At 34.7% G+C, this 12711-nt stretch overlaps 1 protein-coding gene across 2 annotated transcripts; it reads right to left on the bottom strand.

Moving 5' to 3' along the window:
• Positions 1 to 215: 215 nt before the first annotated feature.
• Positions 216 to 9746, bottom strand: LOC124635223 (cAMP-dependent protein kinase type I regulatory subunit). 2 transcript variants are annotated; one of them, XM_047171057.1, is made up of 7 exons: positions 9367 to 9746; positions 6041 to 6202; positions 5556 to 5756; positions 5262 to 5481; positions 2431 to 2553; positions 1872 to 2046; positions 216 to 480 (listed from the first exon to the last, which is right to left on the bottom strand). In XM_047171057.1, the coding sequence occupies exons 1-7, from the start codon at positions 9517 to 9519 to the stop codon at positions 396 to 398; spliced, it is 1119 nt and encodes a 372-aa protein (XP_047027013.1). In that variant the 5' UTR covers positions 9520 to 9746; the 3' UTR covers positions 216 to 395. The 2 variants fall into 2 exon arrangements, with proteins under 2 accessions (XP_047027013.1, XP_047027014.1); XM_047171058.1 differs by lacking the exon at positions 9367 to 9746 and adding an exon at positions 7121 to 7140.
• Between the last annotated feature and the right edge of the window lie 2965 nt (positions 9747 to 12711).

The following is a 12711-nucleotide window of genomic DNA, read 5'->3' as shown; positions in this document are numbered from 1 at the left end:
GATTTTTTTTTAAAAGACGTCAAATCAATATGTGCAGATTTTATAGTTTCTACAAGTTATACTACCAAAAATATTTAAAAAAATATACCTATTAAAATCAATTTTTTTACCTTTCATTACCTATTTTTTTAAATATATAGAACCTGGGTATAATAACAACAAAGATTACTATGTACTTATTACAAAAAAACGTGATATGTATTAATAAAACAATATTTAACATTCCCACTGGCAAGTATATTATTATAAAATTAATCGATTTTACAAAGGTGGTAACCAAGTTTTATTATTGAATATATTAAAAAGTACTTAAGTACTGACATAATTACTTCTCCTCACGTACCGATATTATCTATTCTTCATCTTACTCTATTTGTAAGACTATGAAGACAATGTTATACAGACAGCGACACAAAACTGTTGTACTGTGCAATATTGCGCTTCAAGATATCGGCACATAATCCCAGCACTCTTTCAAATCTGAAAACGAAATGTAGATTGTTTATTTTTTATTATTATAAAACAGTATAACAGTCCAGGTAACTTCTTGGTTTTTTGCATTAGGTACATAATTTCGCTTATAATTCTTTATAAAGGACCATGGGCAAAAATGTATGAAGCCTGGGCTCACCCACCAACAGAGATGAGACCAATTTGAATATACTTGTAAAGCACTAAATATAAAGATTTAAACTCATTTTTGCGAAGAATCCATTGGGTTATTTTGCTATAAATATTTTTCTCCGACCATAAATAAACTAATATTCTGCAAAAAGTAGTGCTGTTATGGCAGTGTAGGTTTTGTTATTGAACACCTTTATCTAGTTTTGATTCCAGGTTTAATGTATACATAAAAAATAAAACAACTGCTAACAGTTAAAATTATTTTTGTTAACATTTCAATCAATACCAATAATAATGTCGTCTAAATATCCTGCCGGTGGATTAAATTGTGTGTGCCTGCCTAACCCTAGATACCATATTATTGAAATGATATGAGCACAACTTCCTACTGTGCGTCTACCTGTTAGACACGAGCAGTAAGGGTCATGGCACAGTATAGCGGCACCGCAACAGCACGGCGTGGACAGTCCGTGGACGATTTCTTCTTTGTGCTAGAGATGGAGTCTCCTGATGTCTCCTATGGATGTTCCTGAGTTTATACGCCACCGACTTTTATGCCGATGCACCTAAGAATAGTTTTTTTTTTTTGCTTTTCAGTGTTTTTGGGAGTCGGTTTTATTTTTTTGTAAAAAGTTTTTTATTTTTGGCTTTTCAGTGACAAGCATAGTTGTCACTATTCGCATTTGTGGAAAGTTCTCATCAATACGAATAATATAAGCCCAAACACGAGGTAGTTTACATATTCAGTTGTCGAGTTCCCTCGACCTTCTCCGGTCTCCATCAGCAGGTCAGCTCCAAACCTTCACTGTTGCATAGTGTTATCAAACGTACACCTCATTGTCAAGTTTTTAACCTATGCACGCCTACAATTTTCGAAAGTTGCCCTCGATTTCTCAGGGTTTTCATCATCAGATCCTGACCTGGTGATGAAGGTGGTCCCATAATCCTATCATAATCAAATCCTGCGAATTAGGTTTTATGTCATGAACAACCAAGCGCACTACGACTCCTAACAATTCTTTTTCTACAAAACCTGTTTAGGTGCATATCTTTTTTTTGCCATGGAATTGAAGGTAGTGCCCATAGTAACAATTTTAGTACAAACAAAAACCTTCACAACGGCATATGCTATAACTCTGTTGGACAATGAGCCCAATTTGACTCATGGTCCTTTATACAAAGAGAAAAATATTTCCAAAGAAAGGGGTGAAAAACCACGGGAATCAGCTATTATTTAAAATATTTACCGGGCGCGATCAAGCTTGACACATTTAAGAGATCCGGCAGCGCGTACTGTTGCTGCCCGTGGCCTGTCCAATAACAATGCAATTTCTCCAAAATAATCAGAAGGTCCCAACCGACCGACTTCTACTGCTGAACCTTCTCCCTGGCCACTTCTTTGCTGAAGCACTACTGCGGTTCCTGGAAATAGTTCCTCAATCGTTACTTGTTTATTACGTCTTCACGAAAAAACTGCTGAGTTGATTAATGTGTAAGTGAAATTAGGCATGCAGACAGATGCAACCTCCTGGGTATAATCTAGAATTTTCTAAAATTATGAAGCTGAAGAGTTATTTTGTTTGCTCAAACACACTTAGGAATGACTGACCCGATTGAGGAAAGGTGTTTCTACCTATCTATTTTTTATCAGAGTACGCGAAGTGCTCCCAGGCGGGTGAAACCGCTGGGGCATGCTATTACCAAATATTTTCAAGAACTGCTTTAAAAAAGAACGGTCAAGTAGCCAAGGAATATTTTGCTATAGCTTGGAAGATAACGAGCTATTCGAAATTGGAATCACATTACCTTCTACTATTATATAAAAGTCATTGCCGGGTTCTCCTTGTCTCACAATGATCTCGCCATCAGTGAATGAAACAGGTTCTAATGCATCCGCGACTGTCAGACGTTCCCATTTCTCTAAGCTTTCTGAAACATACAAAAAATATTAGGTACGTATTTTATTTTTATACTCATAGCATGGGGAACTCTCGGTGAAGTAACAGCCGCTCCGAATCGTTGGTTCATAAAAATAGACCACGGTTAACCCGGTCGGTCGGTGTTTCGGAAGGCCCGATACATTTGAAGGTGTCTGGATGTATTTTGTACCTCTTGGCAGAAGTACGACGAGCCTTATCAACGGGCAACGAGTTGCCCAAAGCCACTCCATGTAAAACACTGGTACTCAGCAGCATCCGGTTAGACCAATCCAAACAAATGAATTTGGAAACATCTAAGCAGATGAAGATAATGGAACTTGGTTTCATGTGTCAGTCATATCATACTCTAATACGTAATGCTTAACTACTAAATACAAAGCCCGCCTTAATAAGTTCTAAATGTTTTAAACTTCCTAGTCCCCAGGCCGGCGAACAATTTTTTTTGGGTATGATTTAAGCTGTCACCAATTTAATTCATTTTGTGTTTCTTAAATAATAGGGTTTGCCCTCAAAATAGTAGATTTGTCACCAAATGTAGTCACCAAACAATATAAAATCATTTCCACAATAAATTACCGAAAATCATGGAGATATGGGGTCAAGTACCAAATAAATGATTTTGTATGTATTATAATAGGTTTGTCCTATATAATAGTATTTAAGCAAACTAATTTAAAGAGATCACCAATAAATCATATATTATATCACTAGAAAATTTCATGAAGGTCTAAAAATGTAGGGTGGTCGTCATCATCATTTCAACCAAAAGAGTCTACTACTTAACTGGCCATGTGCCTCCCCCCAAGGGCTTTAGTTTCCACAGGTAGTATAAATATATTTAAATTAAATTTCTAGCTGAATAGTAAATAAAACAATTAATCAAAGTCAAAATAATCAATATTTATTGTTAAAAATCTCACTGCCCGCGCCCCGCATCGTATGATCGTACCTACAACCAACCTACAACCCATTCGTTGAGGCCCGAAAGCGCGCCAATTTGTCTCCCTTCCCTTCCTCTTCCCTTTGAACATATTTTTATTAAAATTATAAACTGATGTATTAAATTGGTAACGAATACATTATTTTAATAACTGAACGAAATAAAATGTAACTACTGTATTGGTGACAAAATAACAAATAAAAAGGAGTCGCAGTCAGGGATCGATTAATCGATTTATTTGGTGACAGATCTACCATTTTGAGCACCAAGCTATTATTTAAGTAATAAAACTCTTATTATAAGAACGAAGTTTATATTCATGTAATGCACTACAATTTTATTGGTAATCCATCTCATATTTTACACATTATATTAACAATAATTTGCTAATTCATACCTGGGAACACTCTTTGTTTATCTGAGAACGAAAATATTTCGTGGCGATAGATCTATTTATTAGGTGATACAACTTGATGACAAATATAAATTTTGGTGACAAAAAATATAGTTCCCATTTTTTTTTATACATATACATTTAAGACTTTGTGAGTGCCTTCCTTACGATGAGTCCGACAAACTTTTCGAATGCGCAAATTTTGGTGCCGCTGCGTTTTTTAATGCTTGACTCCTGAAATTGTCGATATGACGTCACTATGGCTCTTCGTACATACACGTTTCATTTTTTGAGATTCGTTTAATAAAGTCAACTAGAGAATGGTGGTCAACTTTTCCGATAAAGATCGTGCTGCGTTTGGAGTGTCCACCATCCTGAAAATGTCGGTATGACGTCACTATGGCTCTTCGTACATACACGTTTCATTTTTTGAGGTTTGTTTAATAAAGTTAACTAGAAAATTGTAGTCAACTTGTCCGATAAAGATCATGCTGCGTTTGGAGTGTCCACCATCCGAAACATGTCGATATGACGTCACTGTGTCTCCCCATACATACATGTCGGGCAAATACAACAATGATAGATAATACTATTCTTATTGCAAATATCGACTTGTCCGACAAATGTAGTGAGTCAAATAGTCAGTCCGACAAGAAAATGAAAAAAATATATAAGTAATGGTGAATTTTGTAATATGGCAACATCGAAAATAACAATAGTTATCGCAGCATGGTTCTAGAACAAATAGAACGAATTTTCGTGCTTGTGATGCCATAGTGGCTAGTAGATGAACTAACACAATGACATAAGTTGATACTGAAATTACACCATGGGGGTATTTTAGACCCGTGGCGAATAAAAATTATTTTTCATCGAGTCTCCGTCATATCGACATGTTTCGGATGGTGGACACTCCAAACGCAGCATGATCTTTATCGGACAAGTTGACCACAATTTTCTAGTTAACTTTATTAAACAGCCCTCAAAAAATGAAACGTGTATGTACGAAGAGCCATAGTGACGTCATACCGACATTTTCAGGATGGTGGACACTCCAAACGCAGCACGATCTTTATCGGACAAGTTGACCACCATTCTCTAGTTAACTTTATTAAACGAATCTCAAAAAATGAAACGTGTATGTACGAAGAGCCATAGTGACGTCATATCCACAATTTCAGGAGTCAAGCATTAAAAAACGCAGCGGCACCAAAATTTGCGCATTCGAAAAGTTTGTCGGACTCATCGTAAGGAAGGCACTCACAAGGTCTTAAATGTATATGTATCAAAAAAAAAATTTGTTCGCCGGCCTGGGGACTATCCTGTTTTGCGATTAAAATACAGATAACAAAATATCACTTACCTAAAATAGAAACACGCGACAAGAATTCATCGTACATACGTCGTTTTCTTATAGTGGAACCCATTAGTATACGACGATAAGAGTCGCGATCCAAACCCCATAATTTCAAAGGAGTGCGCGCACGCACGGTGGCTGCTCTGGGAGTTCCGTATATCAGTGCCAGTTCACCAAAACTGCCTCCTTCCCCAATTGTTGTAACAGGTTCTCCATTCACTAAAACCTAATTTTCCAATAGTTAGTATTTGATCATGCTCTAGATTCTTTTTATTTTTTCTCGTTTAGGTAAAAACTTACTTCAACTTCACCAGAATCAATAATGTAAAAATTGTCCCCTTCGTCTCCTTGCCTGATGACTGTCTCCCCGGGGAGACATTGGACGGGGAACATAGCATCAAACATATCCGCTCTCTCCGATTCATCCAAATGTGTAAAAAGAACATTTGAAGCTATGGCACGCGACAAAGCACCCATTGTCTTGTAATCCTTTGGCACCACCTAGAATTATTTAAAATGATTTCATGTCAAACGGAAGAAATGATATATATTTTTTAACACAAAAATATATTTTACTAGCTTCCGCCAGCGGCTTCGCCCGCTTGGTGTGTTGATAAAAAGTAGCCTATGTGTTAATCCAGGGTAACACCTATCTACATACCAAATTTCAATCAAATCGGCCCAGCCGTTTCTGCGTGATTGAATAACAAACATACATCCATACATTCTCACAAACTTTCACATTTATTATATAAGTAGGAAGTAGGAAGTAGGGTTCTGGTTACCTTTTTAACATAGCTGGTAGCATCTTCCTCAGTGACTGGTTCTGCGCTAATGCCTCCGCGTCTGCGCGGGGGCTGGCCTCCTGGCACGGGTAGTGGTGACAGTTCACCGTCCGCTTCACCTTCTGACGCCGCAGCGGCAGCTTGAGCAGCCTTAACTTGTTCCTTAAAACATAAGCGAATATTTATTATTTAAGAAAGAACTTTTTAAGGAATACAGTATATTATTTCGTTCGCAGATTTTCTTGAAAATTAATTTCGTTCAATCATGTTCATATAATTATTATGCCAAAAAGTACAGACGATAACTTTTGAATGACCTGCTTATTTATTCTTGTTTGCAAGTTGTCTTTATTATTAAAAATCGAAACTAGCATTAGTCATGGCTTTCACAAGGTAACTACTCAAACATCGCGCACCTGGAGAATAGTAGCTGCCTATCTTGAAAAAGTGGGCTACCCGACACTGAAAGAATTTTTCATATTCGTTCAGTAGTTCCTGAGATTATCGCGTTCAAATACACTTTTCGCCCACACAATATTTATTATCTGATTATATTAATGTATGGCCATACAACTTTTAGATAAAATACGAGAACATCACCGTTAAGACGGTACCCTGAGCAAATGACCTTGAGCCTCTGCGCCATACAAACTCGGCGCAAGAAATACGTAGCGAGAACGCTCATATTTTGGTTTAAAATGTTTATAAAATAAAATGCTCGTGTTTTGAAAAAAATAAAATTACCATAATGTTCGTTATATTAAATTACCTATCTATTAGTTTAGGTAGCAAATAAAAATAATAGTTACTTTACGATGAGATGCATCTTATTAGTGATTATTTCTCATTTCTGTGGTTTCGTTGTGACCCTCTAATTAAACATTACGATACTTAGAAAAAAAAGAAAACTACCATTTTGGAGTCAAGATTATGTAGAAATTTAATGTATTTTTTATTCAAAGGTATTGCTATTGGATAAAGAGAAGTTGACTCCGAAATACTGCACAAAAAACGTCTGCCGCTGCATTTTGCACAGGAACGCGCCTTAAGTAGATTACACAATAAAAGCTAACCACATACCATCACAGCAATGTTTATGTTCAATCTGCAATTATTTACAGGACCAATATATAAATATAATAATATAAAACTATTAATTATTGCACATAAAATTCTTACTGAAGCACTTGAGGAATTACTGTATACTGGTATTTAAATAAACCAAACCTACATAGAAAACTAACATTATAAATGTTATTCATTTAACAATATGAGGAAAACTATCTGTAAACTTACAAGGATATTTCAGGTTTCTAATTAAAATACCTAATGCGTTCAAAACAGGAGGAAGATTTGGGCTGAATGTTTACTATAAATATGTAATTTATTGTATTGTTATACATTATAACAACAAAATAAACAGCATGTATTTAGATGCAGCTTAGATGGCTGCCAATTAGGCAAAGACGTGAGATGAGAGCATTAACTACTCTATTTTCCATTCTTCATACTCCTTGTTCACCTCCATATTTATCATGCCAGTTCCAGTTTTTGTGTTCTCAACATGACAGAAATTTGCGTTCCTCCAACAACCGTCTACTCCAATGTCCCTCACATCGCACAGATTTCCTTCATTCCTCCTTTTTTGTCCAATCTATTCTTTTATGGAACAAGTTGCCCTCGGAAATTAGGATGGTAGATAGCCGATTGACTTTCAAATTGAAGCTTCGTGAGTATCTTCACCAGAGTTTGCAGAATTGACACAACTATGCATTTGATTTTGTGTTATTTATATATGTATTAAAGTTTATTTAATATTATATATATATATATATATGTGTGTATGTATAATAAGTCTATGTACGTTTATATATTTTCGATTTGTGTTATATACATATTTAGTGCACCTGCCATGAAATTTCTCCTCCACCTAAAGGTTGACTGGTAGAGAACGCCTAAGGCGTTAAGTCCGCCGTTGTACATTGTTTTTTTTTGTAAAATGTGTGCAAAAAGTATAATAAATAAATAAATAAAATAGATGTTTGTAACCAACTTCCAAAAAAGAAGATACTAAATTTAGTTGTTTATTATACTTTAATATAGGTATATTTTTATTTATTTTTTGTTTACCTAACTCTGCCACTAAAGCCAACCCATTTTTCTTTTCCCTGATTTCAAATATAGGAGTTTCTCAGTTTGAGTGGGTATGTAATATATTTGTGCACAATTAACTGACAATTGGCTGAGTCGATTTTGATGCAGTTTTTAGCATAGTATTTATCAGACTTAGGAATATGTTTTAAGATTATTGAAGTTGATTACATGCTACATAAGTGTGTAACTGAATTCACGGATGAAAACACTGTCAAATCAAACTTAATTAAAAGAAGCTTTATTATTTAAGATTATGCTGACAATAAAAATAGATGGCACTTATTTATCTCAATGTGTTTGGCTGCCCTGAAAATTATTGACCTGCATTATTATACAAGAAAATGGGTTTTGAAAAATTATATAATTTTCATGTTTTTTTTTTTTTTTGTAAAATTTGCAGTTTACCTTGCATTTAGATTACATTACTTTATCAGCTTTCTATCATTATGTATGTGAACCTTGTGAATGTGAACATATTATTTGCACAAAAATTGTCCATGGAGTTTTTTGCTAGTTCTCCTCCATGAGAACACCGTGACATTTGGTAAGAGCCTACTTGAATTGAAAAGATTTGACTTTAACCAGTTTGATCATTCTTAACATACTTGCCATTACAGTGAACAAACCACATGCAAATATAAAATTGTAAGTATATCTTGAGAAAGAAAACTGGTAGAGATATAAATTAATAAAATGGGTTTATAACCAGAATTACAATTATGGTGCTTTATATTATATCATAAGAAGCTGAATCAAGCTTGGTATATCTCCAAATCCTTACATGCAACAGCAAAATCTGACCATAAGATGAGCCATTGACTGTAGTACTATGTTCCGGACTTCGACACAGTGTCAAATAATTTATAAGAAATTATATGTTTCACCTTTGCACCAAAAATGCTGCAGACAAGTGTTATTAATCAAGTGAAACTGGATAATTATTCCCAATTATTAAATGAATGTGTAGGAAATAAACAAACAGGTTTACATAATAGAGTTGCCTATATATTTTAAACAGTTTATGCCAAAGAGTAGTTCAGGAACCAAGTAAATGGCTAGTTGTATACAAAACTAGTACTGAAGGATAAGCAAAACGAATAACTCTTGATTGCACACCCTTTGCTACACTCTGACCCAGAAGCCACATTCTTTACTTTTTTTACTTTACTCACCCGTTCTAGTTTCTGGAAGTACTGTCTTAGAAAAGACACTGGATTATCAGGCTTATTTACACACAACTGCACTATACAATCTTTCAACAGTAAAGGAATATTATGGCTCTGAATATAGTTTTCACACTCATGTAAACATTGTTCTTCTTCCATTTTTCAAATTCCAATCTGGAAATTAGATTGATCTGTCATTGAGAGGATTTTTACTATTGTTTATGTATTGGCCTGCAGGTCTGTGAATATGTTGTTAATATTTATTTGTGAATAAAAAGGCTCTACAGTAATATTAAAATTCAGTGCCAATTTTCGTAATATCTTTTAGACTTTTCTACGATTTTCTACAAAGAGACAAACCACAAACTGACAGGAACATTTTTGCTCTAATAGGTCCCTCAGACGATCAAGTCGATTTGACAAGTCTACGAGCTTGAAGAAAATAAAATAATAATAAATGAGAATATTGTTCGTTTACTAACGTGGATTGATGACTTGCTTTATAAGAATTGATGAAAATTTAATTACAAGAGTTTAATTAAGGAAATTTCCACATTTTTGTTACTTTATTTTGGTATTATTAAACGAGTGTTTTATACCAATAATAAACAAACCATTGCAATTCCGATAAACCAAACCGACCAATCGTAAATTGCAGCCTTCAAGAAATTTATTATTTTCAATTTAACAAAATGTAGTTAGTAATCACATTGTTTTGTTTTAAATGATATTTAGCATCGCAATGTGAGTGAATTGAGGAATTGCCAAAAGTGATTTAATTTGGGCTATGGCTACTTCATCGGACGCACGCATGGCGTCAAGCCCGCTATCAGGGGGGGGGACACTCCGTACATTTTGACAGCTAAGTAAACGAAGAGTCGCCACCTTTTATTTGGCCCGGAAACTATTTACTATTTAAAAGATACCTTAAATTACCAACAGATGGCACTACACTATAATCGATTTTGTTTGTTAATATAAAATTATTTATGCAATATTAATTAGAGAAAAGTATGAGGAAAATATTAGACACTTTAAAAAAAGATAAAATAGGCGAATAAATTAAATACGGTTTAAAAAAGCACAAATATCAAATTTCATCTAAAAAGACCTGGTGTTAGTATTCCAAGTAACTTAACAAAACCGATCATAATAATATCAATATGGCGGTTTTTTGCATTCCGCATGCACGCGTAAATAAAAAGTAATATATAATAATTATTTGTTTTCCTTCGACCTTTTACTATATTAACGATGACATTTTCTATTAGGGTAAATAGCACCATGTAACTATAACGATAACCAATGTTATAGTTATATGGTGCTACTTACCCTAATAGAAAATGTTATGAATATGATGCATAATTATAATATTTTTATAGCTATAGCTATGTAGGTAGTTCGGGGCCAATTTAGAGAAAGATGGCGCATTGTCAAATTGGGTTGCAAGAATAACACGTGAGTGGGCTCTCTTTTCCCTATATATTACTTTACTCTTTGCCCGCTATCAAGATCTGAGTGCTTAGTGCGAGTTTTCGTGAATTTTTTTACGGACTCACATGAGAGCGCGTATACTAAGATTTGTATGGAACAAAAACAGCTCCACCTAGTGTCAAAAATTGGAACCTGTTTTTGTTCCATACAAACAGTGTTGCCAACAGTTGTAGAAGCTTACCACCAGAGTCAACTTTTAAAACCACCAGAAAACCACTAACAAAAATTTATCCCACACTTAAAATCACCAAATTCACCACTAAAAAAATATTGTTTATATTTTATTGTAACCTAAAACAATTTAATCATCCAAAGATGTAACTCGGCAACGATAGAAAATTAAAACAGACAAAGCATTACATCTGTTCAGCAATTCATCCGACCCGATCCGAATCCTTCACAAATTATAATCGGCGTAGTAGTTTCACAAATTGTTTAGTTACGCATTTGACCAATGAATGAGTACTTAATATAATTATATAGTAGTCGTTCACCTTTTTGTTTTGTAGATGCTTTTTTGACATTCCGTGAGACTTCAAATCTCCATAGTAACTCCTTAAAGTTGTACCACAAAACTTACATTTCGCTACTTGACCCGCAGTACTTTCAACATTTCGCCACTAAATAGGGGACTTAAACCACCAGTATTAGTGGAAAATCCACTAAGTTGGCAACACTGCATACAAATCTTAGTATACGCGCTCTCACGTGAGTCCGTAAAAAAATTCACGAAAACTCGCACTAAGCACTCAGAGTGCTGATTCCGAGTTTTGACAGCTTTCGCAACTCGATACGTAATTATAAGTCTATTGAAATAAAGAGTCGTATGCTACGTCACATTATTTAGGTATTACTTCTTCTTTCATTTTGCCCGTTAATAATGATTACACTCGCAAAAGTGAGCTCAAGTGTAATACGACCAAGTACTGATGACAGTCTTTATTAAATACATAATTCTAAGATAAGTGCTACGTGATTCAATGGTATGATAATCTTCGCATCGAAAAAATTAACTTGTAAAACTCGCACTATAGGCACTCAGGTGAAACTTTTAATCACGTGAGACTTGTCAAGTCTTGATCGTCTCAGAGACCCGTAATATACAATCCTACGTCTATGGTATGTACTCCTATTATAATCTGTAAAAAGCGGGGCCACAGATAGTAAAATTATTAAGGTTGAAACAGACTTCACGTGTCTATGGTCGCGAGCGACGTATGTACCGTATGTACCATAGACATAATATTAGTAAACAAGACTGCGCATATAAACCCAAAAAACGAGCCGAGTGAAACAGTTAGTACGGAGGCTGTCTGTCCCTTTCTAATAGGGTGACTATGAGATTAAGCTATGTGAGACAAATCCGAATTTGCTAAGATTATTAAACGCAGATTGGTATTGAAGTTTTAACTTACGCAGTTTGTGACCTTAAGATACTTATAAAGGCTTTTAATAATTAGCGGGAATTAGCAGTATAACAGCAGGAAGATTCGGAGTGAAGACTGTTTTTTTTTGTATTTCTACTTCATATATAGACTGCTGAGCCATTTATGTCGCCTTTCTTCATTTTTTGGGAAGCTATAACTATAGTACAACAGTTTTAAAATCCATCACCCATATTTTCACTCATTACAAGAATTCATGGGCACCCTAGTTGTTTGGTTTACGAAAATGTTATTATTAGCTAACCTGTGGAACGATATATTGCAACCACCATAGGATTCACTTTTACAAGTATAAATGCAACACTTTTTCACCATTTAAATAGTTTAAATTGATTTAATACAAAAAATATAAACAAAATTTTAAATGCTGATTACGCGCCAAGAATGTTCAGGGTTACCGCTAGAAAAAAAA

The sequence above is a fragment of the Helicoverpa zea genome, chromosome 12, assembly GCF_022581195.2.
Source record: "Helicoverpa zea isolate HzStark_Cry1AcR chromosome 12, ilHelZeax1.1, whole genome shotgun sequence".
Taxonomy (NCBI): Eukaryota; Metazoa; Arthropoda; class Insecta; order Lepidoptera; family Noctuidae; genus Helicoverpa; species Helicoverpa zea.
Note: the sequence above shows the minus strand (reverse complement) of the source record. Positions and strands in the feature narration are given on the sequence as shown.

Bases quoted from the DNA above. Each gene is read 5' to 3' on its own strand.
- LOC124635223 (XM_047171057.1), bottom strand. From the start codon at position 9,519: ATGGAAGAAGAACAATGTTTACATGAGTGTGAAAACTATATTCAGAGC. The intron at 2,047-2,430 runs GTAATGTGATTC...AACTATTTCCAG, and splicing joins CTTTTATATAATAGTAGAAG to GAACCGCAGTAGTGCTTCAG. The intron at 481-1,871 runs GTAAATATTTTA...TTTCGTTTTCAG, and splicing joins GTCAAGCTTGATCGCGCCCG to ATTTGAAAGAGTGCTGGGAT.